Source organism: Bactrocera neohumeralis, chromosome 4 (genome assembly GCF_024586455.1).
Source record: "Bactrocera neohumeralis isolate Rockhampton chromosome 4, APGP_CSIRO_Bneo_wtdbg2-racon-allhic-juicebox.fasta_v2, whole genome shotgun sequence".
Taxonomy (NCBI): Eukaryota; Metazoa; Arthropoda; class Insecta; order Diptera; family Tephritidae; genus Bactrocera; species Bactrocera neohumeralis.
In genome coordinates, this window is record NC_065921.1 from 43628357 (window position 1) to 43656243 (window position 27887).

Consider the following 27887-nt stretch of genomic DNA (forward strand, 5'->3'; position numbering starts at 1 on the left):
ATCGAGCAAGTACATAGGATCACATCTGAAATTCGAACAGCTTTTAAAAAACGGGAATATTGCTCTGCAATATATCTTGATGTAGTATGTATAAAATAAAAACGCTACTCCCGCAAAACATCCACGAACTGTTTAAGTCCTACCTTTATGATCGAAAGTTTGTAGTTCGATGTAACACCACTACATCTGAAGCCCAAACGATTGAAGCTGGTGTACCACAAGGCAAGTTCTTGGCCCAATGTTATATGTTTTATACACTTCAAATATCCCAATAACTACCGCTTTTGCCGATGACACTGCAATAATCAGCCGCTCCAAGTGCCCAGTTCATGCAAATGCGCCCCTAGGAAATCATATTGAAGCTGTGCCCAACTGGCTCGCAAACTGGAGGAGCAAAAATGTAACAAGAGCAGCTGTTCGCCTTTAACACTGAACAACGTACAAATACCACCAAGCCATCATGTTACTTACCAAGGGGTCCATCTGGATAGGCGACTTAATTGGCGAAACCACATATAGGCTAAAAGGACTTATCTTAAGTTAAAGGCAGGTTCTTTGCACTGGCTTATTAACTCTCGCTCACCCTGCATCTGGAGTATAAAGTCATTATATATAACACAGTTTTAAAACCAATCTGGACCTATGGATGTGAGCTGTGGGGCAACGCGAGTAGCAGAAACATCGAAATTCTTCGTCGTGCGCAATCAAAAATTCTTCGTACAATCATCGGAGCACCGTGGTATATCCGAAATAAGAACATCCAAAGCGACTTAAGAATTCCAGACGTACGAACTGAAATAGAGCAAGGAAGCGCGAAATATGCATTGAAACTTTCGGTTCACCCAAACCAACTAGCAAGATCGTTATTGCGTGTGAACAGGAGCTCGTAATATATTTCAGGCCCAGTTTAAAAAATAATCATCCATGTAGGGTGTAAATTAAGTGAGTAATTTAAGATTCGCAAACTTATTGTTAGGCTCTTAAGTAGTGTAGATTCAATAAATAATAGTAAAGTTTAATAAAAAAAAATGTACAACCGTTAGGTGAACAAAACTATTAAACTCTGTAGCAACATGTGGCAAGACTATAAAAAACATGTTTGTACTTTTAGTTCGTTGGGTGCTGCATAAGGTGTATGCTGATAAGCATGAAGTGCAATGCTTATTGAAAATTAATTTACTTATGAATGCGTGTTTAGTCATATGATGTTCGACTTTTTTATACTCTCGCAACAAAGTTGCTAAGGAGAGTATTATAGTTTTGTTCACATAACGGTTGTTTGTAAGTCCTAAAACTAAAATAGTCAGATATAGGGTTATGTATACCAAAGTGATCAGAGTGACGAGTAGAGTTGAAATCCGGATGTCTGTCTGTCCGTCCGTCCGTCTGTCCGTGCAAGCTGTAACTTGAGTAAAAATTGAGATATCATGATGAAACTTGGTACTCGTATTTCTTGGCTCCATAACAGGGTTAAGTTCGAAAATGGGCAAAATCGGCCCACTGCCACGCCCACAAAATGGCGGTAACCGAAAACCTATAAAGTGTCATAACTAAGCCATAAATAAAGATATTGAAGTGAAATTTGGCACAAAGGATCGCATTAGGGAGGGTCATATTTGGACGTAATTTTTTTGGAAAAGTGGGCGTGGTCCCGCCCCTACTAAGTTTTTTGTACATATCTCGGAAACTACTATAGCTATGTCAACCAAACTATATAGAGTCGTTTTCTTCAGGCATTTCCATATACAGTTCAAAAATGGAAGAAATCGGATAATAACCACGCCAACCTCCCATACAAAGGTTATGTTGAAAATCACTAAAAGTGCGTTAACCGACTAACAAAAAACGTCAGAAACACAAAATTTTACGAAAGAAGTGGCAGAAGGAAACTGCACCCAGGCTTTTTTTTTAAATTGAAAATGGGAGTGGCGTCACCCACTTATGGACCAAAAACCATATCTCATGAACTACTCAACCGATTTCAATGAAATTCGGTATGTAATATTGTCTTAACACCCTTATAACATGTACGAAATATGGGTGAAATCGGTTCACAACCACGCCTTCTTCCAATATAACGCTATTTTGAATTCCATCTGATGCCTTCTCTGTATAATATATACATTAGGAAATGAAAATACAATTCAATACTCAAAGTACACAAATTGATCTAATCTAATTAATTTTACAGCAAAATAAAAAAAATATGTAAATTATTATCACTTTATCATGCGAGAGTATAAAATGTTCGGTGACACCCGAACTTAGCCCTTCCTTCCTTTTTTTCGTTTGCAGTTTCGCTATACAATTGCGGCTGTAACTTCAAATGCGAATGCGGAATACAAAATATTAATCAACTGCCCTCAATGTCAATAAAATATAATTTTTTTAGTCTTTTTTACTAACATCATTATGAACTCCAATGTGCTCGTGTATTTTCATATGTACATATGTACATATATACCATTCATACAAATGTGATATAAGTTAACCGGTAACGTTTTCAAATCATATTCACCTTTAATAAAAGGTGTGTGTATTGAAACAAGTAAGATACATTAGTTATTCTCAAATTTCGTTCAAATCTGTTAAATAATTTATGAAATAAACAAAAATTTAGTATATTGCGAGGTTTTTACGTAAAATTTCGATGGTAACGAAACCACGCCCACTTTTAAAAAAGGTGTGATCTACAATCTAAATGTATGTACTTATATAAATAATTGAGTTCTCTGTCATTATCGCTTTATTATTCGCGTCAGCAATAAATAACACATACACTACCGTTCTTAGTAATTTGTTATAGAATGCGATTAGTTAAGGAATGCAGAAGTTTTGTAACGTGACAATTTTTAAGTTCATCAAATTCTTCTTCAAAGACAGTCTATGTCATTTGCATACAAATGAGAAAGGTCCAAAAGAAAAGGATTCATACTTAATCCTGCCATAAGTTATGTTACAAGTTCAGACCATTACAATAATGAAAAATACATTTAATATTATTTAAGAAAGCATACGTAAGTTGCCTTTTATTTGTCGGGATTCGGCAACATCAATGTTGCAATCTGCAAACTCAATATTTTATTGTAAAATTTGACATTTTTGATGATATGCATATTCAGATTTACGATACGAGAGCTATTTGTGTTGCTAACAATAACTTAATACTTTCAAAAAATGGAATTAAATCAGAAATATTTTCAAACGATTATTTTCAACAACGTAAATTAACTCATCAAGAGTGGATAGATGTACATAATTAAATTTTTGACGGTGAAGCTCCATCAAAAACCAGTGTTTAGAGATGGTATGGTAAATTCAATCGAGGTCGTACATCCCTCCAAGACGAATTTCGGTAAGTTCGTCTTAAATCACTTGTTGTTTCGGAAACTACTGATGCTGTATGTAAACTGATATTGCCAGATCGTCATGTGACCTAGCGTGAGATTGAGACAACTATAGGTGTTAGTGGCAGTAGCATACATTCAATATTGCATGCATATTTCACTGTAGAAAAAATTCTTCACTTTGGATCCCACACAATTAGTCAATCGCTCACAAAAATACTCGTGTCCACCGGCAGAGAAAAATGTTAACATAATATGATAGCGGTGCTTCGAAACACATCTATGACACCGTGACAGGTGATTGATTGATTGATTGATTGAAGATGAGGAATGCAGCGCGACCTTTGGTTTATTGTGCCCTCTCCTAACTCACATAGACTCACCTAGCCCCAGCGCATTGATTAAGTTCAATAGACTTCCGGGCGCTAATGAGGCTATGCGATCCCTATCCGGAAACATTGATCCAAAGGCCTTAGTCCTGCGTCTACAGACTGCTGTGCAGTCGATCAGCAGGTGCTCCGGGGTTTCAGGCTCCAAGTCGCAGAACCGGCAGTTAACGCAAGAGGATAGGCCCATGTTGTACAGATGCCTATTCAACTTGCAGTGGCCGGTATACCATGCGACCAGTAGCCTGAGTTTGTTCCTGGGGAGGTTTATTACAACCTTGAACCTAGTCAAGTTGTATCCTCCCATTAGCAACTTGGCATGTCTCATACCACATGTTTGCTGCCAATGCTCTTCCCTGCCCACTCCTTCTTCCTTGCGGAGTAGCTTCTTTATGGTATGTGGACCTACTCCAATAAAGGGTTCGGGTCCCACCATCTTGGTGGTGCCTGCGGAGCGGGCTAGCTCGTCCGCCAGTTCATTACCCTGCAACGATTCCCTCCGACATTTTCGAGCCATCGGAATACGACCTCAGCGTGCTATTCCTCAACATCAGCTCGAGATTGAAGTCATTCCACTCGTCTTTGCTGCCGAGGGTGACCTTAAACTTTTTCTTGGAGTTAACTATTTTGGTAGTGCTGTCCCTCGGGAGGAGGGCTGATGGTACATCGCTACTTATCTTTTCTAGAGGCTAGCCGCTGCAGCTTCGATAGTTTCGTCTTTGCCGAAGTCTGAGATGCTATTGAGGCCCAGGCCACCGCCCCGTATGTGATTATTGGTCGCACTATCATGGTGTACAACCACCTAACGATCTTTGGCTTACAGCCCCAGGACTTTCCCGCCAGCCGATTGCACACCATTAAAGCTTTTGTTGCTTTGCTTTGCATGCTGCTTCCACCGCAGAGTAGAATTTAGCATCAAACCTATCTCTCTCCCCGCAAGTGTGAGATTCATGATACCGGGGAGGGACCTGCGTCTCGTAAACGGAACTACGGTCGTTTTGGGGGATTGATATTCAATTCAACCTTCCTACACCACCTCTTCGCCAGCTTTAGACCTCTTTGTATTAGGTCACAGAGAGTGACTTCGTATTTACCTTTTGCTATAATTACAATGTCGTCCGCATACCCTTGGCAGCGGATCCCATTGTTCGTTAGCAGTACTAACAGGTCGTCTACGACCAGACTCCATAGCAGGGGTGATAACACACCTCCCTGTGGGCAGCCTCGCGTTGTGACGAGACGAATCCTCTTATCCCCTACTGTGGTCTCAGCAACTCTGGTGCGCAGTACGGCTTCAATCCATCTGCGCACCGGTGCTGTCACATTCCTTTTCTCCAGTGCCTTGGCTACACTCTTATGAGACGTGTTATCAAAGGCACCTTCGATGTCTAAGAACGCGCAAAGCATCACCTCTCCATGCTCCAGTGAACTCTCTACCTCAGAGGTTATCTGGTACAGAGCAGTACTGGTGGATCTGCCCGCTCTGTAGGCATGCTGAGCCGCATGCAGGGGTGCTCTCTTCAGCGCTGTCGGCCTTATTTCATGGTCTACGATCTTCTCCATAGTTTTTAGTAGGAAAGACGTTAGACTGATTGGCCTGAAGGACTTCGCCAATGAGTAGTCTTTCCTATCTACCTTGGGTATGAAGATCACCTTTGATGACCTCCATACATCAGGGATGTACGCCATTGCGAGGCTTTCCCTCAGCAGCCGAAGCAGATGAGGCAGTAAATGCTGCTCCTCCTATTGTAACAGCGCTGGGAAGACGCCATCCACTCCCGAAGACTTGACGAACGAGGCCATTGCCCACCGGATCGAGTCCGCCGTAAATAGCTGTTTGGCGATAATCCAATCCTAGCGGGATGGCCTGTGTTCGATCACGGGTGGACATTGGTCTTCCCGGACCGTCTCCGGGAAGTGCGCCCGCAGAAGCTCCGTAGCTCCGTCGCTCTGTCCTCTGCGCTGGTCGTAAATGTCCCATCTCCTTTTTTATTGCTACTACTGCGTCATTTGTACCTTTGGCCAGAGCTTTATGCAGCCGGGCCGCCTCTGGTGTTGAGGTGACATTCTCGCAGAATATCCTGAAGCTAGCCTGCTTTGCAGACCTAATCTCCTTATTGTATAAAGTGAGATAGCTCTTATATTCTTCCCAGACCCCCGTACGTTTCGCTTTGTTGAATAGGCTGCATACCTTTTTCCGGAGGTCTACTAGTTTCCTTGACCACCAGGGACAGTTTCGTCTGTCTTGTAGGAGGCAACTGCCATGATAAGCGTTAATAACAGACTCGTTTAGCTTAAATAGCCTAATCTCCAAGCCTGGGCCTGAAACGCTATTATCAGTCTGCCCCCTGCTCAATTCCTCACTTAGTGGGTTCACACCCCACATTCTCTATAACTAAGTTACTACCTACTATGTAATCTAAAAGGGACTCACCTCTTAAGTTGCAGTTGGTACTGCCCCATTCCACATGGTGGGCGTTTGCATCGCACCTAATAATAAGGGGAAGCCTATGCCTTCTGCAATGCTCCACCAGCCTTTCCACCACCTCCGGGGGTGCCGTGGGTACCTCCCCTGGGAAGTAGGCTGAAGCCAGGACGAAGTACTTGCCTTCGAAGTCCCTGGCTTGCACCTCTACCAGATCCTGCGTCAGGAACTCTGAAATGCAGAAGAACTCATTGCTATTCCTGACAACTATGCAAGTTCTGGGTCTCGCTAGAGAGATCCCAGATTACTGCCGCCGCGTGATGCAGGTTCACCTGGACAATTTCCATATTGACGGCCATTATAATAATGGTTCGAGGAAGGGTAGATCCTCTTCCCTGCCGTCAATCACGCTGCCGTGCAGTGGGTCTCCTAGCCCCTCAAGGAGTTCCTGCGTGGAGGGTAGCTCTTCTCCCTGACCGCAGGAACTAACAACCTGGACGTCGATGGTCGCCGCTGGCATTGCCTGTCCAGTACTGCTTCCGCTAGGCTGATTCGCAACCTCTTCCACCTGCATTGCTACTGCATCCGTTGGCCTCCAGCTGTCCTTGTGTTGCTGCCCCTCAACCATCTTTTGGAGCTGGGGGCATGTGGATGCCTTTAACAGCTGCGGCGGTTGATTTGGCCTCCAGCTGCCCTTGTGTTGCTGCCCCTCAACCTTTTGGAGCTGGGGGGCTCCTGCGGCGTGATTTGGCCGCTCTTCCGCTTCGCAGCTTGAGCATACGTGTCCGAGGGCGCTGCCCTTCCACCGCCACGCCTTGCGGACAATGTAGCACTGACCGGGCCACGGTTGCTGGTTCCGCCGCCTTGCGCGCGAGCTGACACGATCTTGCCACGCACCTTATCTGGGGATGCGTTGCTCCCTTTGCTCCTGCTTCTGGCCATTGCCTCCGCTACCTCGGGAGTCTTTCCTTCTCGGACGCAGGTACCACTTCATATTGGCACCACTCATACCTTTCCTGTGCGGGTCGTCACATCCGCCGGGTTTATCAGCTTCTGGGAGAGGGCGTTGCCCACCTCTTCTGCGCCTCCTACTCCGTCCACTACGAGCGCCGGACAGGTGATGAAACTTGGATTTATCTCGAATAAGTCTTGACATTAAACTGGTAGATACATATATCCATTTGCCAGGACAACATTCATCTATTTGCTAAGAGAATGTCTGCGAATGCGTTCGCGAATAGTTTTGAGGTTGAATTGATTATAAATACAAGAGTACGCCCGCTCCCCTTTCTGTCATCAACTGGAGACGCTTGGAAAAACGATCAATAGTGCGGTAAAGAAACATCCTCAAAATATTTAGTTATTTGAAAAGGTCAGAAATTCCACTTGCACTTTCTACACACTTATATAAAGTAATCTTCGCAATACGATTTTCTTTATCTCAACCATTTAGCTATTTTTGCACTATATTATATAAAATAAATGTGTACAAATGAATTAGTGATGTGTTAGTGTATATAAAATTGAAAAATATAAGTGCAAAATTAATTTTATATATAGAAAATATGTAATTAAAATATTGCAAATTTTCAACTTTAAACGCGAATATCTCGAAAACTATAAGCTGTATCTATATATGTTCTTGATCTGGAGAATCTCCTCTATCCGACCATACCCATTTTATTCCCGAAATCCTGGGACGGTATACTAAAGCCAACCCACCATTTATCGAATCTACTCTTGAAATTAGGGTAGCAAAACTATATAAAAAGTATTAAATAAAGATAGTCCCTTTTGAACAAGCTGAAACGAAACCCAGACAAAAGCAAAAGCTTTCGGTAATCAGCTGTTGCTGATGAATGATACCCTAAGCCTTCTATTCTTTTGTTTATTAACTTCATTGATAAAAAGTGGCTTCAGTTGTAAACTTTCATTTTGTGAAATTCTGTTAAAAAATGTTGTCATCACGAAGTTTGTCGCTATCAGTAATCACAAAACAATTATATTTTAATACCATCAAAAAAGGAATTAGCGCAGGAGGCAGTGGTAGTGGCGCTACAAAACGAATTTGTATAGTCGGCGCCGGACCGGCAGGCTTTTATGCCGCACAATATATATTAAAACATCTTAGTGAATGTGCCGTGGATTTAATTGAAAAATTACCAGTTCCGTTCGGCTTGGTTCGGTAAGTGTAACCGATGACGTTAGCTTTGCGGCAAAAACAAATTAATTATTCATGTTAAAAAACAATTGGTGATTAAAAAAAACATTAAGTATTTCATTAAATTTACAATATTTATATTTTAAACAAGTTTTTTCGTAAATTGTTTACTTGTTACTGCTTTTCACCTTGGGATCAATAATATATTAAATTAAACACTGTGGAGAAAGAAGTTAGTGTTTGTAGATAAATATATTTGTACATATACACATTATACCTTGAAACGGATTGATAAGTAAAACATTCAAATATCATTCTAAACTTTTTCACAAGTGCTTTTCATCCAAGGAAGCTGATGATTTGCCATACATTTCTTGTTTATTATAAACATTGTTCGTCTAAGAAAATTATACATTTTTATTCTAAAGCCAATAGGTAAATTCTGTTAAATATTTCACTTACAGTTACGGCGTTGCGCCCGATCATCCTGAGGTGAAAAACGTAATCAATACTTTTAATAAAACAGCAGAGCATAAAGACTTCAATTTTTACGGCAACATAGCATTAGGCAAAGATATAAGCTTAGAAGACTTGCGTAAGCGTTACCATGCCGTTCTACTCACATATGGAGCTGATCAAGATCGGCAGTTGAATATACCTAATGAGGATCGAACGAATGTGCTGTCTGCACGTAAATTTGTGGCGTGGTATAATGGTCTACCCGGCGCACAGCATCTGAATCCCGACCTGAGCGGAAATACTGTGACTATTTTAGGGCAAGGGAACGTAGCAGTGGATGCGGCTCGTATGCTGCTCAGCTCATTAGATGCATTGCGGGTTGGTAATAAAGTTAATATTTCATACCTTATTTTAACATACTCAATATGTTTAGAAAACAGATACTACTGAGTATGCGCTGGAAGCGCTTTCGCAAAGTAAAGTACAGCAGGTTTATTTGGTTGGACGACGTGGTCCACTGCAGGCGGCTTTTACCATAAAAGAATTGCGCGAAATGCTAAAATTACCAAATGTGCAAACCTTATGGAAACCCGACGATTTTACAGGCAACTAATTTTAATTATTCCACCTTAACTTAAATATGAAATCAAATTGTTATTTATAGATGTACCTGTACAATTACCCAACCTGCCACGCCCACGTAAACGTCTCACTGAATTGATGTTGAAAAGCTTGTCAGAACAGGCTGGTAGCAGTAGTGGTAAAAATAAACGATTCTTGCCAATATTCTTGCGTGCACCAAAAGCAATTGGCGAGAATGAAGTGGAATTGACTGTTACGAAACTGCAAAATGACATGGCCGTTCCAACTGATCAAACCGAACATCTGCAAACTGATTTGGTGCTGCGTAGCATAGGCTACAAATCTACTTGCGTCGATGGTGGCATATGTTTCGATGAGCGGAGTGGACGTGTGCACAATGAGAATGGTAAATACGTCTAAAATCTCTCCCACATATATATTTATTATTTACTGTTATATATTTTTGGTGTAGGACGCGTCTTGCGTGATGCTGTTAGTAAAACGGTAGATCCCGGCATATATGTAGCAGGTTGGTTAGGTACGGGCCCCACAGGTGTTATTCTCACAACCATGAATGGAGCCTTTACCGTTGCGAAAACAATATGTGATGACATTTTGTCGAATAAGTTGGATACTAGCACGGCCAAAGCGGGCTTGTGCACGAAGCAATTGCAACGTATTGTAACATGGACACATTGGCAACGCATCGATGAAGCTGAAACTCAAGCTGGTAAAGTGTTGGGGAAACCACGCGAGAAGTTTGTGAATGTGGAAGAAATGCTTAAGGTGGCAGGGCTGTAAATTATAGAAAATTGCTTAGAATATAAGTAGAAAGTATGAAAAGAATTTTTTTTTTTCTATTTACGACATTTATCTTTTTATAATTGTTAAAAAATGATGAACTTGTTAAAGTCAGAAAGTAGTTTTGTAAAAAAATCTATGAAAAAAGAACAAATGTATGAAAATTCGAACGCAAAAATTAGAAGTGGTGTAGAAAATTTGTAAAAAATAGGCATAGAAAAATATTTGGCATAATAAAATTTGCAGTGATTTTGAGAAAAATAACATAAATTCAAATAAATTAAGCAGATATCATGGATTTGGTTATTACCCCAGAACCGCATTACATTCCTGGGTGAGTTATTCTTAACGCTAAGGTCCCTTCGGAAATAACATGATATTTTATATTAATTACTAACAGCTATACTGGTCATTGTCCACAATTTCGTTTTCGTGCGGGTAAAACATATGGAAAATTAACGCATAAATTACTTATCGATCCTTGTGTCATACATGCACCCGAATTAATTGTGACACCTTCGAATCGTGCACCAATATCATTGGTCTACCCCACTACACTAGAAACAGAGCTCCTGGATAGACGTGAAAAATATGTGGATCCCGTTTATCGCAATCCCATAATTCCCGGTTATGATGGTTTCGTACCAAATCTGGCATCGAAAGTTGGCAAGCGATACATTGCTGCGGCCACAGCTGGTATGGCTGAACATGAACTACTAATGGATCAGTTACGTTGCGAACGCAGAAACTTGATGCATCGAGATCTTCTGGGTAGTGGTCTTGGTGTTTTTGAAAATAAAATGAACGAACGCATGGTGAGCGATATGACAATTGTATTGGAAACAAATTATGTGTGAAATTATATGTTTTAGCTACCTTATACACATTATCGTTCGCCATTGATGCCGGTGAATGCGCGTTCGAAAGCCTTTAAAAAATTGGACTGTAGTTTTATGGAGAAGAAAGAGCCATATTCCAAATCGACTGTACCACATTTCATGGAAAACGATGATGAGGAGAAATATATTGTTAATGGTATTATATTTTTAGCTTTAATACACTACGTACACATGGTGTATTTTTTTTTTCATCCAACCTGCCTTTATTTATAAATTTGGTTGCCATTAACAACGTTCACCAACTGACACACTTCAGAGCAGAAATTTAACTGATATACTACAAATGTTGAATTTCTTTGGATAACTTGTTACAACATTAATTTGGACAATAATCGATCCAACAAATTTACATACTTAAATTCAAGTCCATAAATTTTTAACGTGTAAAGTTTTAGTTTTGTTTTTATTAACTGAATACATTGAAATGTCGTATTCCACGCGTAACTGCAACTTACGATTATTTGAATTTTATTCTAAACCTTCACAATATTTTATTTTTATCTTTATTAGGTTACGGTGGTCACATACCAATGGCGTTGACACGTTTTGGCGAAACTAGCAAACAATTGACTAACAGTGCACTATGTGAGTTCACCAATAATTACCATCACCGAAGAAGTGCTGAGTGGTGTCCACAAGAAAATGCCGGTATTGGAAGTTCATGTCCGAATACTGGTCACTTTGTTATCTATCATCGTACAATTGGAATGGTGCCCAAATATGCAGGTCACGTACCAGGTGAAACTTTCACATTCGGGCGTACGTTTGGTGATGCTACTGTAGATGCAAAGCATTGGCTGGCACTGCATAAGGACTAATCAAATAACTACTTTATAATTCGTGCGTATGAAAACAATTATACAATTTCGTAATTTCTGTAAATAGTCCATTTTGTGGTTTGTGATAATATAAATATTGTTTTTGTTGTAAATTAAGTACTTAGTATACAATGTATGTACATTAAAATAAGAAAAAATTAACAGTTTTAAGTATATATAAAAGTTACGAGTTTTATTCGTAGAGATTGAGCTTTTCTTGTAAGCTGGTAATTTCCCTCAACAACTTATTGTTATCTTGCTGATATTTAAATTGCTTTTCCTTTAATGCGTCAATGAGTCGTTGCTGTGCAGCGCTGTTTAAACATAAATAGCATTTAAGTAATTGTGTGCACAAATAATAATTATTATTTGTTATAGTTAAATGAATCAAAACGCTTTAGCTTTACTGCGATTATAATCATCATTGGCAGTAATTTAATTTTTATAATAAACTATATAAGTCACTTACCTCATTTCCGTTTTTATCGCCTCAAGTTTGTTTACTTCCTCTTGCATTGCTCTTAGTTTGTCTTCTAATACTTTATTTTTGTCCTCTGTTGTTTTCTCAACAACATTTAGTTCAATTTTGACATTTCTAGTAAATATTCCAAGTGTGTTCAGTTTATCCATCAACTGTTGCTGTGGCTAATAACGAGAATAATATTCAATACCGTTGACTTTATCTAGCTGTACAGTGTATTACCAAAAAAATTAATTCATCTGCTCCAAGCGATTTTTGCATTTGATCCTCCAATGTGAACCGCCAATCTTTATAATCTTTATGAAAACGCTCTAACAATTCATTAACTCTTCGTCCACCCAACTGAAACGTGCCTAGTTCGCTTTGCATTCGTTTCGATAATTGCTGAGGTAAAATTTCGTCCCCGTTTTTGCCATGTGTAATTGCAAATATGTTTCTTAAATATTTTTCCTTTAAAGCCTGCGAATCTCTTTTTGAATTTCTCAATTTATCGCAGGATGCTTCCAACCGTGAGATTTCATCAACCTATGAATATTAATAGTAAAATTTGTAGTCATTAAATTGAATACTATCCCGTTTACCAACTGAGAAATAAAATTCTGAAGAAAAGTCTCAATCAGTGTATTGTCCACTATTTCAACATTTTTTTTAATAAGTTCAATGTAAGGAAATCTCGGGAAATCCATTTCAAACTTGAATTCAATAATTTTTATTAAACAACTGTTATTCTAACGGAAGCGGAAACCAAATGAAGTCCAGTATATGAAATGTATAGGAATATATGTAATATAATTAATATAAAGAAGTATATAACAACAGTTGCTAAAGTATCAAGTGTTGCCATTGCACCAAGAAACTAAAAACACAGAGCTCTAGTTCGTACTGTACTCACTAAAAATTATCATAGATTCCCCACTAAGAATTCGGTGCATGTAGATATGTATATAATGGAATAGTAAACGAAGAAAGCAAACGCAAAATTGGAATGTGAGTGGACGAATATAGAAATTTCAACATAGTTTGTGTTGAACAATACGGGAGTGATGCAGTTAGAATAATAATTCAATAGATCTGTGCACGTCTGCTCTAAAATAAAGTTTGTTGGGTGATGAAATGGTGAGCGGTTCATGGATTAGTTAAAAGTGGAATTATTTACATTTTGCTTGTGTCCCAGAGGTACAATAAAATGAAAATTTAAATTTCATAAGTACAAAAACGTAGAGAAATTAAGTGCGTTTTTATCTGTACCTGCTGCAATTGGCCAAAGAAGGTGGAGTGGATGAAAAATAGCGTAATACAAACCAAAGTGAAGGTGTCAGTGTTGCATATACATATATTCATACAAAGAAAGTGAAGTAGCGACGTAACGGCGGTAAATTATCGTTGGTAAACAATGTCGCATTATTTGTATAATAAAACAAAAGATAGCCTACAAAAGTACAGTATTTTGTCGGTAAATAAATTTTACTTATGCTATATCTGCAAGGAAAGTGGAAATTAAGGTATAATCGCTTTTAAGCACTTGAATCAGAGAACATAAAGCATATTGAATATTCAAATGGGTATGTGTGGGAGTGTGTAATTGTGTGTAACAAGCGGTTGCATATATTGTTGTCTCACTTGCGCGAGCACTTGTTTACGTTTGCATCGGCATTGGATATTGCAAAATGTTAAAATCTCTTTTCACGAATGCATCGTAGAGAGAGAAACGTATAAATGAATAGTTTAGAAAGAAGATGGCAAAATATTGATGATTGTATTTGTCTGAATTGAAAATCGTTAAAATGCGTGAAACAGAGTGTAAAGAAAGGCGATAAATAAGTGCTATATTATTTACAACTGGAATAACAGGTTTGCTATGGTAATAGTATGAAATTAGATAATAAAATATGCCATAAAATAAATAATCTTAAAATTTTCAAATAATCTTAAAATTTTTTTTGAATCGAAAATTGTTTAGCAGGTTAGGTTAGATTAGGCTTTGTTTTCAAAGCGTTCCGATAAGAACTTACCATTTCCTTTAAAATACTTCTAAAATCTCTGTATTGTTAAATTATTTTGGAAATATTGTGTCGAACAAAATCATTTTCCAGGTTTATCAAACTTCTTTTCTGAATAATGGAATCGAATATTAAGTGTGAAAAATGTTATTAGAAACATGTTATAAATAATATGTGTGCTGGAAAATGTTTTCGGAGAAATTTTCATGAAAAAGCTTTTAATATACTGACTTTAAAAACGCAATGAATTCATTACAATAAGTATATTCGGTAAAATAAATAGTGTTTAATTAAATCCAAATTTATCTATTGAAATTTTTGTGTTGGGCTAATTAATGTTTGAAAAAAAAGTCGACCAGTACTAACAAATGCAACCCTACGTACAAGGAAAGAGAAAACAAAGCACGTAAACTTTATTGTATGTCGTACTTCGTCCACTACACAACAATTTTACGCCGTTGAAGCGAAAATTTTTGTTGCGCTGATATTCTTAGGAAATGTGAAAAATTATATTGTGAAAATAACTATAACTCTTTGCTAAAGTTGGTTTTGTAATAAAATTTATTGCGAATAGATTAAATGTGAAATTTATATCGTGAAAAATTTGTGATCCTAAAAAAAAAAAACAATGAAAAATTTTCCAATCTGCGAGAACCGCATACGCGGTAAATTATATATTTCCATCTCTTTTGTGCAAATGTTATCTCTCCTATCCGAATCTCACGTAGAATGGTATCTAGTAAGCGACCATAAGTGTGACTAAGAAAGGTTTATATGCGAATAGGAATAAATAAATCACTGAAAAGAGATTCCTGCTAGTCGAAGGCGCGAAAAACTCGAAACTAAAAGAACAGAAAAAATAAACCAAAATTGCAAGTTTTATATTATAAAAATATATAATAATTAATATACATGATAGTACAGTAAACGTTGAGATTACAGTTAAAAAATTGTGTGTTTGTGTTTGTCTGCAGTTGGTCGGACTAAAAGACCAAGGAAATGCATTTTTATGACTGCTGTGAAAGAGTTGAAAATATGTAATTGTTACGAATGAGATGATGTAAACAATGAATAAATAAGAAATAATACAACAGCGAAATAATAAAGTGGCACCGAAAAACAAAACATAAGCAGGTGAGAACCAACAAGTCCACACAAACTTGAGTGTAAACAATGGAGGAGATATGCACAATCTTCTAATTGCACAATTGGGTTGGGTTTAGTATCGCCCGGTTAATTTTGGCTCACTGTACCTAAACCAGACAACCGAATTGAAAATTTTAAACACGAATGTATGCTTAAATTATCAAACTTTATTTTAAAACATATTTTATAAAAATCGGTTCACAAATTTTTGCACAAATTCACTTTAAAAATGCTATTTTTTGCAAATTTCTCAATATATGCTAGTGTATTTTCACCTGTTGTGCATTGTACCAAACCAATTATGGATACATTTTCACGCACATATATTACTTATGAATTATAAAAACCACTAGTAATGTTTTTAATTACTTTTGATTGTTAATTTCTTTGTAAATCTTTAAATAAAATACACCTTTTTCCGCATTGAGTTCAATAATGCGAAAAACCAAAATGACTGCCTAATTTCAACTGTCAAATTACCGAGAAAGCACGAACAAAAGGGAATAAATTAAACTCAGTTAGCAATAAATGTATGAAGTGAACGCGAAAAGGTGTTCAATGCTAAAATACTGTGGATGGCGTAGCCGGTGTTGGACCGGCCAGGGTTATTTTTTTTGAAGCGCGGCCGAAGGCCGCCAACGCAAAAAGGTGTTCTATGCGAAAAAAATCTGATACACCCGGGTGTTGGACCGACCAGGGTTATTTTTTTTGAAGTGTGGCCGAAGGCCGCCAACGCTAAAAGGAGTTCTATGCGAAAAAAATCTGATACACCCCGGTGTTGGACCGACCAGGGTTATTTTTTTTGAAGCGCGGCCGAAGGCCGCCAACGCGAAAAGGAGTTCTATGCGAAAAAAATCTGATACACCCGGGTGTTGGACCGACCAGGGTTATTTTTTGTAGCATTAATAGATAATTTGTACCATTAATAGATGCAATTAAATATGTATATACATTGCACTGAAACATTTTGGGTTTCTTTATTTTGAATTATTGTCCATACAAAAATGTTGGCTGGGTTGCATTGGTTTCAGTTTGTGTGGAAAAATGAGCAAAAACACCGATTTTTGGTCATTTTCAAAGGGCTCCCTATAGGTCTATAGTAGCTCTAGGGGGTCGAGGGGGGTTTATTAAAAAGTTCGAACCTTCCTCTTTCCGATAAGGGGGCGTGAGGGGGGGTTGCCCCCCCTGTTTTTCTCCATAAATGATACTAAACCGGCGCGATACTAAACATTTCCCGCACAATTTATTAAAGTGGATACAAATTATATCTGATTATTAACTACCTTTTAATTAGGCTGCGATTTAGAATAGCATTCCCCGATTTCGGGGTTAAAAAGGTATGTACGGATAGAGGAGGTCCTCCAGATCAAGTTTTGAGATATTTGCATTTAAAGTTCAAAAAATCAATTATTTAAAATGCGTGTTACTTATATTTATAACTTTTTTATCCACTAACAGTGCAAAAATAACTTTAATTCCATATCAAACTTTAGTTAAAATCCATTTATTCATAGAATAAGAAAATGGTTGTAAACAAGCAACAAATTAGTGTTACCATATGTTGTAATGGAATAAAAATAGGAAAAAAGAAAGATTATATGACCTCATAACTAAATTCATAATCGTGTGATGAGTAATGTAAAATCTTTCAGAATTCTCATCATAATGGTATTCCCGGTGTTGGATCGCCCAGGGTTATTTTTTTTTAGAAGCGCGCCGAAGGCCGCTAACGCTAAAAGGACTTCAACGCAAACAAACCGAGCAGGCCCAGGTGTTGGTCCGAACGAGGGTTATTTTTTTGAAGCGCGGATATGAACGTAAGGTAGCACTGATTATTAGTTAGAATGCAACACTTTTGTTATTGTGTGAAAATAATTGAACGAAAGTTAAATGTTGAATAAAAGTTATTTTTACATTATTTAATATGAAATAATGATTAGAAACGAATTAGAGAAGTGTTAGTAAATATAAAAGTTAAAAATATAACTCTAAAATTCATTGTAAATGGGAGAAACACGCATTTTAAATAGTTGATTTTTTGAATTTTAAATGCAAATACCTCGAAACCCATAAGTCAGCGGCAACTATATATATATTTTCTTAATCTAGAGGACTTCTTCTATCCCTACATACTCATATTAAACCCCAAAAACGGGGGATGCTATTCTAAAATTTACCCTTTAATTAAATACAATAACACGAAATTTATATATTTGTGGGTTTTTAGCACCAAAAATAATTTAAAAATGGAAGTGGAAAAAAGGCAGCTTGAGCCGAGCAATTGTAGTGGAGATGCAGGAATAACTAATGTTTCTCTAATGGCAACAAATTCCGTAGATAAATCAGATATCGAAGTTGCGGAAGATATGAACAAAACTCAAAATCATAAAACCCAAACAAATAAAGATGAAACAAGTGATGAAACTGCGAAGAAGCCTACACATAATTCAGCTATCATAACCAATGAAGAAGATTCAATTAATAATGAGAATATATCGGTAAAAAAACAAGAAGTCTTATTAATAAAAGTCACTGAAAGCAATGAGTGCTCCAAAACTCCAAAGCTGGAAGGAAGTGCAAATAAAAATTGTCTTAATTTTAAAGAGACCAAAAGTGGAGCAAATTCAAATGATTTAAATGAATTTGAGGACTCGCAAGATGCTGTCGAGGATGACGAAAGTCAGAAGGAAGAAGCATCAACAGCTGACGATGACAACAGTCTTTCGCCCTCAAGACAATCGCAATCACCCCCACTTAGAGACACAAAAATTGCGACATCAAGTGCATCCATTGCTTCGGCAATTGGGGTAGCGGCTTCCGTAGTTGTGGCAGCAGCCGGTATAAGAGCTTCTATTCCAGATACAATCTTGTCGCCACCCAAGTCAGAAACACAAACAGATGATGCAAACACCGCTACATCATCCTCATCCCCAGCATCGGATTCTCAGCTATCGCCGATGATTACCGAAGCCTCTATTGCGAGCAGTGCAGCACTTACCCCAACTACACCACCAGAAGCACCAGAAATGTCTGTCTCAAATAATAGTGGAGAGTCAACACTGTCTAAGACAGCTACCAAGAGGGGTGCCACCGATATTGACCCAGTTGCGGAAGGTGGTGGCAAACGCGTTATACAACCGATTAATCTTGTTGCAAACGGCACCATACCCAAATCTAGTGGGAAACCGTTAATGTCGGCCATGAATAAAAAATTGAAAGAAAAAACTACACGTGCACCACGACAAAGGAAACTAAAACCTACGTTGCCTATGTACGAAAGCGAGGTAAATAAGTGAACTTATTATTTGTAAATAGTTCTTGACTCCCGTATATTTTATTTTATCACAGATAAGCGACAATAAAACAGGAATCAAATTATGTATAAAGAAATCAGATTCTACGGGCAATTTGGCTGCTTCAACAGGCATTTTAGTTCCAACTGTTACGGCGAAATCGGTAGAGACTGCAGCAACTACTGCACCTAAGCAGACGCGCAAACGTTCCCGCAAAACGAAATCAAAGGCACGCGTCGATGACGACGAAAGTGAGCCTGAGGTAACGCCGGTAAAGCGTGGGAAGAATAAGGCCAGAAATGCAGAACGTCAGAAGAAAGTCTCTTTTAGTGGCATCGAAGAACAAGGCGAGAAACATCGAGCCACAATTGAGCAAGGCGATTGGGGCGCACGCATCCCACAGGAAATACTCTTTAAGGTGCGCATGAAATTAAAAAAAAACTTTTAAAAAGAAAAGACAACCTCAAAAAAAATAATTTTCTAGATTTTTGAAATTCTAGTTGATCGTGAAGGTTGTTTGCCAACACTTTGTCGACTTGGTCGTGTTTGTACACTGTGGCGAAATGTTGCGCTAACGCCATCATTGTGGAAAACTATGGATCTATCTACGTGGATAAAGGACAAATATCGCACCGAACTCAAACTAAAATGGTTTGTAGACAATCGATGTAGCGAGTGCACAGAATTGAACGTTGGTAAGTATTCCACATGATGTTCGAAAAATAAATCTTTAATCACTATAATCATTTAAGCCAACTGGAAAATGTCGGATATAAACTGCTTTCTAAACAAATTGGCGGTCGGTTGTCCAAATTTAACGAGCATTACACTGTCAGGTTGGAAAGGTTTCACTTCAGATCATTTGGCTTATTTAGCAGAAAATATGCAAAAACTGGAACGCCTTGATTTGAGTTCTGTTAATGTAAGTTTCAGCGATTGTAAATCTTTCATGCCGGGTTCAAATTTGTAAAGATACCTTTATTGTTACAACACAGGTGGAAATGAATGCGAGTAAGAGCGCAGTGGGCCCACAATCGCTGTGCAATGCATTACAAATAATGAATAAACGTTTAACGCATCTCTATTTGGCACATAATCGGCTGGCCGGGATCCCACAAATAGTCGCTACTTTGGCTGTAAGCATTTATATTTTTAAACCCTTCTAATTTTATTAATTGTACAATAATTAAAAATATTTTTTATACATTCCGCAGACACATTGCCCCAATTTGGTGAACTTAGATCTCTCAAATGTTACAACACAAGCGACTTCACACGGCATCTTTCACATTGAAAAGCTTCAGCATGGCTGCCCGAAATTAAAAGTACTACGAGTCACGAATTCACATATAACATGGGGGAATGCAACACTGCAAGAAACGGTATGAGCAAAATATTAATAATCGTTAAACTGATTTCGTTTTATTGAAAGTCACCATATATTTATAGATGGATTCGCCAGGTTTCCCAGAGCTCGAGGAACTCTCGGTGGCAGCTTTAACGGATGAATGCCGCGTTATCGGTGATGACCATTTGCAGCGCGTATTGAAAACCAGTTCAAAACTAAAACTCTTGGATGTGCGCGGTTGCGCACGACTCACACACGAAAGTCTTATACGCCTACCTGCATGGGACATCAAGCATTTATTTTTGTCATTTTGCTCAGTGACACGTGATGTTGGGTAATTGTTTAATTACTATTTTTGTTTGGTTTTAAATTCACATTTGTATTCAATATGTAGCTCCGGCCTCGAGTTGATCGCTTCAAAATGGGCTCATAGTCTTATAGAATTAGATTTAGCTTGGGCGAATGTGCAGCAGCCACTTGACAATGCATTACGTGCATTAGCCGAAAAGGGCAGCGAATCGCCATTAGCGTAAGTACAATTCAATCTTATTAAAGCTACATGAATGTCAAAAAATATATATTTTTCACTTTGCAGGCATTTGAATCTCTGTGGTTCATCGGTTTCAGATGAAGCAGTCAAGGAAATACTTGCGAACTGTGCGCACATGAGTTCAATAAATCTCTCATCGTGTCGTGGTTTACCGCGTGGTGTCAAACGTCTCATGCAAGGTCAGCAAGAGTTACAAGAACTGCGTGAAGTGCTTAAGGTGCAGATGAAAGTGAAATTGCCCGCTCAAATAAAGCAAGAGCAAGAGGAGGAGGAGCGACGGAAGCGCTCCGAACACTGCGTCGCAACTACTGATGCTGATAGCGGCGGTGGTGGCAGTAATGTTCAATCTAATTGAAATAAAGACGTTACATCACACAAAATTAAAAAGCAAAACCTGTGCGTTAATATGAAAAAAGAATTAGTAACAAACAAAAATTATTTTTAACACAAGGAGTATAAGTTTGTAGCTTAAACTAAAACTATGAACGCGAAGAATAACTTCAATTAATATTAGATTTCATTATGAAGTATGACCTTTTTCAGTTTAACTATTATTAGCACATTCAAAAGAAGCGCTAATTGACGATTAAGCATTAAATTACCTGGATTTAGGTGTTTTCTAGAAACGACACAGTGTGCAAATCTTCTGCTGCTGGTGGCAGAAAGACATTAAATTTACGTATTTTAGCATTAATGCGTGCAAATTTTTATATATGTATGTAATTTTTTGTGCATCACACAGGTAGCTTCCAAATTAAACACGGAATTGTGTAACTATTATGTCATTTGGCACTACTTTATAACTTAACTTTTATATATTCCTACATTTAAGTAAGGCTTTAAGTCACCGCTTAAAAATTGATTTATATTTTTATTTGGTCACATTTATACAATTATATATACATTTGCAATATACATCTACACCTATAGTCGCTGGAATCCCCGCTAGTGTTAATTTTTTAGTTATACAATTTGGAAATGTTTAAGAAAAGAACGTATTAAGTTTTGTTTACAGTTATAATTGCTACGAATTTTCAGTGAAATTAAAACATTTTTGGTTACTTTAAAAAATATATGTAAAACCGTAAACATTGCAAAGAAAATTATGTTATTACATGTAAAATATTAATAGTATTAAGCGAAAATATCGATTTATTCGATAAAAATTATCGAACGTTATGAAATCAGTCAGTTATTTACATATATTCTATGATTAAATTGTACTCTATACACACATATAATTTTAATTATATTATATTTTCTATATATGATAATCCTTTGCAATTTATAAAAATCATATACAAAAACTCACCTCAAAAGAAATAAATAAACGGAATGTTTAACAAAAGTTAATTGGTATGATTTTCTCAAATAATATTTAGTTAGCATTAAAAGCCGATTAAAGTAACGAGTTTTTTATTTAAATTGAAAAATAATAATATTCAGAAGTTGTATTTGAATTAAAAATTGTATAACTATCTAACTTGTTGAGCGTGTGAGCACAATATAATAAGTCTTGTTTATAAATTAAATTGTGGTTAGGTCAATAGGCATAAATTCATTTCAAGTTTTCATTTATAAAATGACGCCGGCCTACAGTACCACTCTTTCGCTAAATCGTCGGGCTTATATAATATTTGCTTTAATTGTTGTAATTTAAAAATTGAATTTTTTCTTGTCTATGGGCACAACGGCGAAAAAATATGTATTTCAAAATCGTTTATGAAAGCGATAACTTATCATGAGTATGATTAATTAAAGCTTAAGTTAGCTTTTTTCAAAAATTTCACGAAAATGCCCATTACGAGTATAACTGTATATCTTTTTTAATAAACATATGTAATTACTTCGCTTTTATAACCTTTAGTATACATTAACCAAATGAAATGTTGTTTGAGATTTTTTTTCATAAAATGAAATGCATTAATTTACATTTTGTTAAATATAAGTATATTTGAGCTGAAGACATGTCTTAAGCGGAATGATAAAATGTAATATTCCACAAGTGCTTGGAATTTGTAAATAAAACAAAAGCAAGTGATGCAAATAGTGCAATTTTCAAAATTAAAGCCACAATCTGCTTCTCTAGTTTTATGATTTTGTTTTACACAATCAACAATTGTATTAATAATAAAAAATTGTTAAACCTTAATATTAATATTGAATAAGCATTTAAGAATTAAAAGTGCATAATATTTAATTTAAATAAAAGAAACATTTTAAATACAATTTCCCATGTTTTATTTAACGGTAATTGTCGGTGTGAACTATTACACTTCCAACGATCACTACATGTTTCTTATTTAATTTGTTCCGATGTTGTTGTAACGGCAGAAAACATTCCAAATGATTTTTAAGAAAGCTGTCTAGTTTAAAGTACATGACACTACCGTTCCGATTGCGTAAACCCGTCTATCGTGGGTTCACCGCACTAAATCCACCTTTTTGGACAACTAAGTAGAACAAAGTAAAACTGATTTTCAAAATGAAAATTCTTTTGCCTAAATCCCTTATAATGAATTTGCAAACTGCTTTATTTGATAGTCTTTAAAATTCTCTATTGGAGGCATTGAGTAAGTACAAACACTTGAATTCTAAATTTAACATGGAATTAAAAAATACAGACTAAAATTATAACTATATAATTGTACGTATAAAATCGTATGTATATATGTATATATATATAAATATATATATGTTTGTACATGTATAAACGTGTTTGTTGGTATGGTTTGACTATTATAATTCCAGTAATTCATTTATGGTAGATTAAAAATCCCAGCTCCAATCATTGCTGTGTACATTCATCTCACTCAAGTCGGTGCAAAGTACCAAGCTTTCGTCTATAGTGATAAATAATATTTTTCCAGTTTTCTACTTAAGTGTATTTCGTAAACTTTACATACCTCTTATCTGTGAATAGTCCTTTGTCTCTAAACCGAAGCGTTGCAATTGATCTAGAATGCTTGTGTGCCGACATTGTTTGAAAAAGGAATGACTGAGGAGCTGTAATGCCGACCAACGACTGGACGGTTTTTTCTCCATACAAATTTCTGTAAATTGATGGAACTCATCAGAGAATACACGTTGACTGTATATTTGCTGTGCCTGCCTAATAGAGTCTGAATCAGTACTGGCGACGATTTCTAAAAATTGATATAAGCAGAAAAAAACAGTGAAAATAGAATTCAAATATCTCTTTTAATTTAATGATTGCTTACCTATCATTTCTTCGCTTGCAGGACATGTAGAGCGATCTAATAAAGTCGGCACATTGCCGCGTACTTTCTCAGTTAACATAAAGGTTGGTTGTGCATCAGCAAACGGTTCTACGCCATTCGCTAGTTCACAGCACGTTATACCAATTGAGTAAATATCCGATTTTTCTGTGTAGCCAATTATGTTTTGTTCTAGCACTTCTGGTGCTAGCCAATTTAAACTACGTGCACTGCAAGGTGCTAAGTGATGTAAAGATGCAATGCGTTCACCATGCCCTACAATGCTGGTACATTCACGGAAACCGGTTAACACCGCTTTTGTTTGATTGAGTAATATATGGCTGGCACGAATAGAGCGATGAACATAACCACGACGATGTAGGTACTCGAGCCCGGAGAGTACATCACGCATTATCAAAGCCACAAAAATTTCAGGAAAACCTAATTCAGAACACAATTAAAGAAGTATTGTTTATATCGTAAGTTTTGCTAGCCACTTACCCGCCCGAAAACAATTAGCAATGGTGTCCTTGCAGCTGCCAAAGCACATCAAGGGTGCTATCTGAAAGAGCTCATTTCCATATACAAACGATGTATGGAATGTATGTATGTTAGGATGACTGAACTGACGCATGATAAGCAGTTCATCACGCGCTAAGATGCTCTCTTCTTTACTTGCTTTATCCATTCGATATTTTTTTACTGCGATATGTTGTCCATTGGGTAAATATTGTGCTAGGTAAACAGTTCCAATACCATTAAAGCATCGTGATAATTCCACTTTCAAATCGTAATCCAAAGGATTGCACCCAAACATTCTGTATGAAATTTTCAAGAACTTTTACTAACAATATATGGAACAATTAAGTAATTTCTTAGCCCTTTAAGGTTGTTTTTGTTCTCTTTTGCACTTGATATTGGGTTTTATGTTTTCATTGAGCAAAGGCAATAACAAAAACACTTTGTTGTTATTATTATGCTTCTTCATATCTGTCTATGCATTGCCCGGCTCATTTCTTAACTATTGTGAATGGTGAATATGACAGAGGAAGCATACAAATAGCATCAAATATTTTCTTTTTCCATCTTCCGCAATTAATGTTTTGTTAATTAGTAAAATTGTCACCGTACGTGAAAATATATATTTATTTTTGAAGAAACACTAGGAAGCATTTTGATTGCGTTGTATAATGGCAGATGCTTGGGATGAAATAAAAGCCGTCAAAAGTAAGCGTCATACACTGCGAGAAAAGTTGGAGAAACGAAAGAAAGAACGTGCCGGTTTACTATCTTCGTCACCAAATAGTGTTGTTGACACAGTTAAGGACTCGCCTAATCCAACAGGGGAATTGGGTTTGTTTGCAATTACAATATCAATTGAACAAACCATTTTATTTTGGTTAATATTTATTACCACAGAAAACGATGCTGAAGCAGAGAAAGCGGTATTGCAGGCGCTCTCCTCCAACACACTTGTGCTTCCTATCATTTCAACACAACTATTAGAAAAAGTAGCTACATTTTTGGATAAGGCACCTGCACAGCATGTAATCAATTACACGCTCAATAAATTGGCTGAGCAAGGTGCAGTTAATATTAAGAGTGTTACAATTGGAAAGGATGTGGGCTGCGAAGTTATTTCGGTGGAAACAAACCTAATTTTAGATTTGTATAAGGAAGTGGTGAATGATGGATATATCGGTATAAAAGAAGAACTGAAGCGGAAATGTAAGTGTCTTCAATAATTACAATAAATGCTTCTTAACCCATAAACCATATTATTTAGTCGATGCAAACGATGCGGAGAACAAGGATTGTAACCTTAATAAATCGACAAAAATAGATGCGAACACTGGACCACATACGCGTAAAGGAACGGACGGCAGCAGTGCGGATGCTTCCGATGATATAATGGTTCGTATCTGCACATAATATTTGTTTTGTATTTATGTTATTTGTAAATCCTTGCACTAGTCTCTGCTCTCCATGCCTTCTACCCGCGAGAAGCAAAGTAAACAAGTAGGCGAAGAAATACTCGAATTGCTAACAAAACCAACTGCCAAAGAAAGGTCCGTTGCTGAAAAGTTCAAATCCCATGGCGGTGCACAAGTAATGGAATTTTGCCCACATGGCACCAAGGTAGAGTGCCTCAAAGCGCAGCAAGCTACTGCGGAAATGGCCTCAAAAAAGAAACGAGATCGCAAACTCGAAAATGATTCTCCTAGCAAGCTCAGCTCAGAGGCTGATGAATCAAATCCGCAAAGCAATGTCGAAGAAACAACAAATATAGCTGATGCCAATTCAACATCAGATAGTAACGGTAATAACAGTGTAAGAGAAACGGAAAGCGATAATAAGGCTAGCGACTCCGGCGCAGAGGATGGTGAGATCGTTTCTGAAAATTTGAAAGATGTCGAAGCCGATTCACAACAATCAACAGACGAATCAATAGAAACATTGGATACTTGTACGAAATTGCATTTTAAGAAAATCATACAATCTCATACCGATGAATCACTTGGTGATTGCAGTTTCCTAAACACATGCTTCCACATGGCTACATGCAAGTGAGTAATGCTCGAAAGAAATTAAATTAAAAATATATAACTAATTTTTAATTGTTTATAGATATGTACATTATGAGGTTGACACTCTACCCAATATCAACACTAATAAACCAGTTGATGTTAAAACTAAGCTTTGCATTAAGCGTAGCATCGACCCTAGCGTTACATTATATCCGCCACAATGGATACAGTGTGATTTGCGTTATCTCGACATGACGGTACTGGGTAAATTTGCTGTTGTAATGGCGGATCCACCTTGGGATATACACATGGAATTGCCGTACGGTCAGTATTTTCATATAAAAAATTCCTGAATTTTTATTTTTAATACACATTGAATGAATAATGCAATAGGCACAATGTCGGACGATGAGATGCGTCAGTTGGGCGTGCCAGCACTGCAGGACGATGGACTTATCTTTTTATGGGTAACAGGGCGTGCGATGGAATTAGGAAGGGAATGCTTAAAGCTCTGGGGGTATGTATCGAAATGTTGCGCTTAATAGCTTTTATAATAAAAATTGTTGTTTTGTATTTTTTAAAGCTACGAACGGGTGGACGAACTCATTTGGGTGAAAACGAACCAGTTGCAGCGCATCATACGCACCGGCCGCACCGGTCATTGGTTAAATCACGGAAAAGAACATTGTCTGGTGGGCATGAAGGGTAATCCTAAGAATCTTAATCGTGGACTTGATTGTGATGTCATTGTAGCGGAAGTACGCGCCACTTCACATAAACCCGATGAAATCTACGGCATAATTGAACGTCTTAGTCCGGGCACACGCAAAATTGAGCTTTTCGGTCGTCCACATAACGTGCAACCAAATTGGATTACATTGGGCAATCAATTAGATGGCATACGCTTAGTGGATCCCGAGTTAATAACACAATTCCAGAAGAGATATCCCGACGGAAATTGTATGTCACCACAAGCAGCCGCCGTTACAACTGGTCCAACAGCAAATTCGGCAAGTGCTGTGAAAAAGTGAAATGCTTGCAAATTATCGACTTAGCGTTAAACATACATACATACATATGGTAATCCAATATAAGTAAAAATATTAATAAATACGTACGTAGTAATAACAAAACAACATCAAACTACAATGGTCAATTGAAATATTTCATTTAAGTTAACATACCTCATTCGTATTAAATTACATTTTTTGTATGCGCTTCTATGAGAATAACTTGTATTAATTTCCGAATATACACTTGTATTACTAACTTGGTAATGTTTTGATTTAGTTTAACTACAAAATAATAATGAATAAAATGCTAAAACTAAATGAACGAAAATTTGCATAAAATGTTTTCGGTAGTTGAAGATTGATTACTTTCGCTTCCAACTTAATAACCAATTGAAGCTACATATATGCTGTAGTGGTTCGATCTGAAATTTT

General features: G+C 37.1%; 6 protein-coding genes and 2 long non-coding RNA genes across 12 annotated transcripts; 4 read left to right on the forward strand and 4 right to left on the reverse strand.

Moving 5' to 3' along the window:
* The first annotated feature begins 8034 nt into the window (after window positions 1–8034).
* On the forward strand, window positions 8035–10450 carry LOC126757095 (NADPH:adrenodoxin oxidoreductase, mitochondrial). Its single transcript, XM_050470711.1, has 5 exons — window positions 8035–8343; window positions 8784–9156; window positions 9212–9383; window positions 9443–9766; window positions 9833–10450. Exons 1-5 carry the CDS (start codon window positions 8114–8116, stop codon window positions 10159–10161), a joined length of 1428 nt encoding a protein of 475 aa, XP_050326668.1. The 5' UTR covers window positions 8035–8113; the 3' UTR covers window positions 10162–10450.
* LOC126757123 (uncharacterized) lies at window positions 8553–8877 on the reverse strand. The gene is made up of 2 exons (XR_007666694.1): window positions 8782–8877; window positions 8553–8717 (listed from the first exon to the last, which is right to left on the reverse strand). It is a non-coding gene; the product is annotated as an uncharacterized LOC126757123 (long non-coding RNA).
* Window positions 10397–11987, forward strand: LOC126757103 (UPF0605 protein GA14893). Its single transcript, XM_050470721.1, has 4 exons — window positions 10397–10495; window positions 10562–10976; window positions 11034–11196; window positions 11571–11987. Exons 1-4 carry the CDS (start codon window positions 10455–10457, stop codon window positions 11876–11878), a joined length of 927 nt encoding a protein of 308 aa, XP_050326678.1. The 5' UTR covers window positions 10397–10454; the 3' UTR covers window positions 11879–11987.
* On the reverse strand, window positions 10844–11576 carry LOC126757119 (uncharacterized). Its single transcript, XR_007666690.1, has 3 exons — window positions 11230–11576; window positions 11038–11145; window positions 10844–10940 (listed from the first exon to the last, which is right to left on the reverse strand). It is a non-coding gene; the product is annotated as an uncharacterized LOC126757119 (long non-coding RNA).
* Window positions 11988–12071: 84 nt separating the features above from the next.
* On the reverse strand, window positions 12072–13071 carry LOC126757107 (uncharacterized). Its single transcript, XM_050470726.1, has 4 exons — window positions 12941–13071; window positions 12582–12884; window positions 12348–12523; window positions 12072–12192 (listed from the first exon to the last, which is right to left on the reverse strand). The coding sequence occupies exons 1-4, from the start codon at window positions 13043–13045 to the stop codon at window positions 12072–12074; spliced, it is 705 nt and encodes a 234-aa protein (XP_050326683.1). The 5' UTR covers window positions 13046–13071.
* Window positions 13072–13342: 271 nt separating this feature from the next.
* Window positions 13343–22925, forward strand: LOC126757086 (F-box/LRR-repeat protein 6). 5 transcript variants are annotated; one of them, XM_050470689.1, is made up of 11 exons: window positions 13344–13535; window positions 15334–15493; window positions 17733–18789; window positions 18854–19216; window positions 19283–19493; window positions 19551–19720; window positions 19794–19934; window positions 20013–20180; window positions 20248–20480; window positions 20541–20675; window positions 20742–22925. In XM_050470689.1, exons 3-11 carry the CDS (start codon window positions 17752–17754, stop codon window positions 21049–21051), a joined length of 2769 nt encoding a protein of 922 aa, XP_050326646.1. In that variant the 5' UTR covers window positions 13344–13535; window positions 15334–15493; window positions 17733–17751; the 3' UTR covers window positions 21052–22925. The 5 variants fall into 5 exon arrangements, with proteins under 5 accessions (XP_050326644.1, XP_050326646.1, XP_050326645.1 ...); XM_050470688.1 differs by having other exon boundaries at window positions 13344–13475; window positions 15088–15493; XM_050470691.1 differs by having other exon boundaries at window positions 13344–13475.
* Window positions 22624–24873, reverse strand: LOC126757101 (putative serine/threonine-protein kinase STE20-like). Its single transcript, XM_050470718.1, has 4 exons — window positions 24416–24873; window positions 23918–24355; window positions 23603–23842; window positions 22624–23539 (listed from the first exon to the last, which is right to left on the reverse strand). Exons 1-4 carry the CDS (start codon window positions 24729–24731, stop codon window positions 23466–23468), a joined length of 1068 nt encoding a protein of 355 aa, XP_050326675.1. The 5' UTR covers window positions 24732–24873; the 3' UTR covers window positions 22624–23465.
* A 63-nt stretch (window positions 24874–24936) lies between these two features.
* On the forward strand, window positions 24937–27783 carry LOC126757090 (N6-adenosine-methyltransferase MT-A70-like protein). Its single transcript, XM_050470696.1, has 7 exons — window positions 24937–25267; window positions 25334–25642; window positions 25701–25828; window positions 25889–26481; window positions 26543–26766; window positions 26836–26959; window positions 27026–27783. Exons 1-7 carry the CDS (start codon window positions 25105–25107, stop codon window positions 27471–27473), a joined length of 1989 nt encoding a protein of 662 aa, XP_050326653.1. The 5' UTR covers window positions 24937–25104; the 3' UTR covers window positions 27474–27783.
* Window positions 27784–27887: the final 104 nt, after the last annotated feature.

What these genes read in the sequence shown, in the direction of transcription:
- LOC126757095 (XM_050470711.1), top strand. Translation starts at nt 8,114, where the DNA reads ATGTTGTCATCACGAAGTTTGTCGCTATCAGTAATCACAAAACAATTA. An exon ending in GTTCCGTTCGGCTTGGTTCG is followed by an intron (nt 8,344 to 8,783) that starts GTAAGTGTAACC and finishes TTTCACTTACAG; the next exon opens with TTACGGCGTTGCGCCCGATC. An exon ending in GCTCATTAGATGCATTGCGG is followed by an intron (nt 9,157 to 9,211) that starts GTTGGTAATAAA and finishes CAATATGTTTAG; the next exon opens with AAAACAGATACTACTGAGTA.
- LOC126757103 (XM_050470721.1), top strand. Translation starts at nt 10,455, where the DNA reads ATGGATTTGGTTATTACCCCAGAACCGCATTACATTCCTGG. An exon ending in ATAAAATGAACGAACGCATG is followed by an intron (nt 10,977 to 11,033) that starts GTGAGCGATATG and finishes TATATGTTTTAG; the next exon opens with CTACCTTATACACATTATCG. An exon ending in GGAGAAATATATTGTTAATG is followed by an intron (nt 11,197 to 11,570) that starts GTATTATATTTT and finishes TATCTTTATTAG; the next exon opens with GTTACGGTGGTCACATACCA.
- LOC126757107 (XM_050470726.1), bottom strand. Translation starts at nt 13,045, where the DNA reads ATGGATTTCCCGAGATTTCCTTACATTGAACTTATTAAAAAAAATGTT. An exon ending in AGAATTTTATTTCTCAGTTG is followed by an intron (nt 12,885 to 12,940) that starts GTAAACGGGATA and finishes TAATATTCATAG; the next exon opens with GTTGATGAAATCTCACGGTT. An exon ending in GCGATAAAAACGGAAATGAG is followed by an intron (nt 12,193 to 12,347) that starts GTAAGTGACTTA and finishes ATGTTTAAACAG; the next exon opens with CGCTGCACAGCAACGACTCA.
- LOC126757086 (XM_050470687.1), top strand. An exon ending in TTGATTTGAGTTCTGTTAAT is followed by an intron (nt 19,721 to 19,793) that starts GTAAGTTTCAGC and finishes GTTACAACACAG; the next exon opens with GTGGAAATGAATGCGAGTAA. An exon ending in ATGCAACACTGCAAGAAACG is followed by an intron (nt 20,181 to 20,247) that starts GTATGAGCAAAA and finishes ATATATTTATAG; the next exon opens with ATGGATTCGCCAGGTTTCCC.
- LOC126757101 (XM_050470718.1), bottom strand. Translation starts at nt 24,731, where the DNA reads ATGTTTGGGTGCAATCCTTTGGATTACGATTTGAAAGTGGAATTATCA. An exon ending in TGCTAATTGTTTTCGGGCGG is followed by an intron (nt 24,356 to 24,415) that starts GTAAGTGGCTAG and finishes GTTCTGAATTAG; the next exon opens with GTTTTCCTGAAATTTTTGTG. An exon ending in TGCAAGCGAAGAAATGATAG is followed by an intron (nt 23,843 to 23,917) that starts GTAAGCAATCAT and finishes ATCAATTTTTAG; the next exon opens with AAATCGTCGCCAGTACTGAT.
- LOC126757090 (XM_050470696.1), top strand. Translation starts at nt 25,105, where the DNA reads ATGGCAGATGCTTGGGATGAAATAAAAGCCGTCAAAAGTAAGCGTCAT. An exon ending in TAATCCAACAGGGGAATTGG is followed by an intron (nt 25,268 to 25,333) that starts GTTTGTTTGCAA and finishes TTATTACCACAG; the next exon opens with AAAACGATGCTGAAGCAGAG. An exon ending in ATGCTTCCGATGATATAATG is followed by an intron (nt 25,829 to 25,888) that starts GTTCGTATCTGC and finishes TCCTTGCACTAG; the next exon opens with TCTCTGCTCTCCATGCCTTC.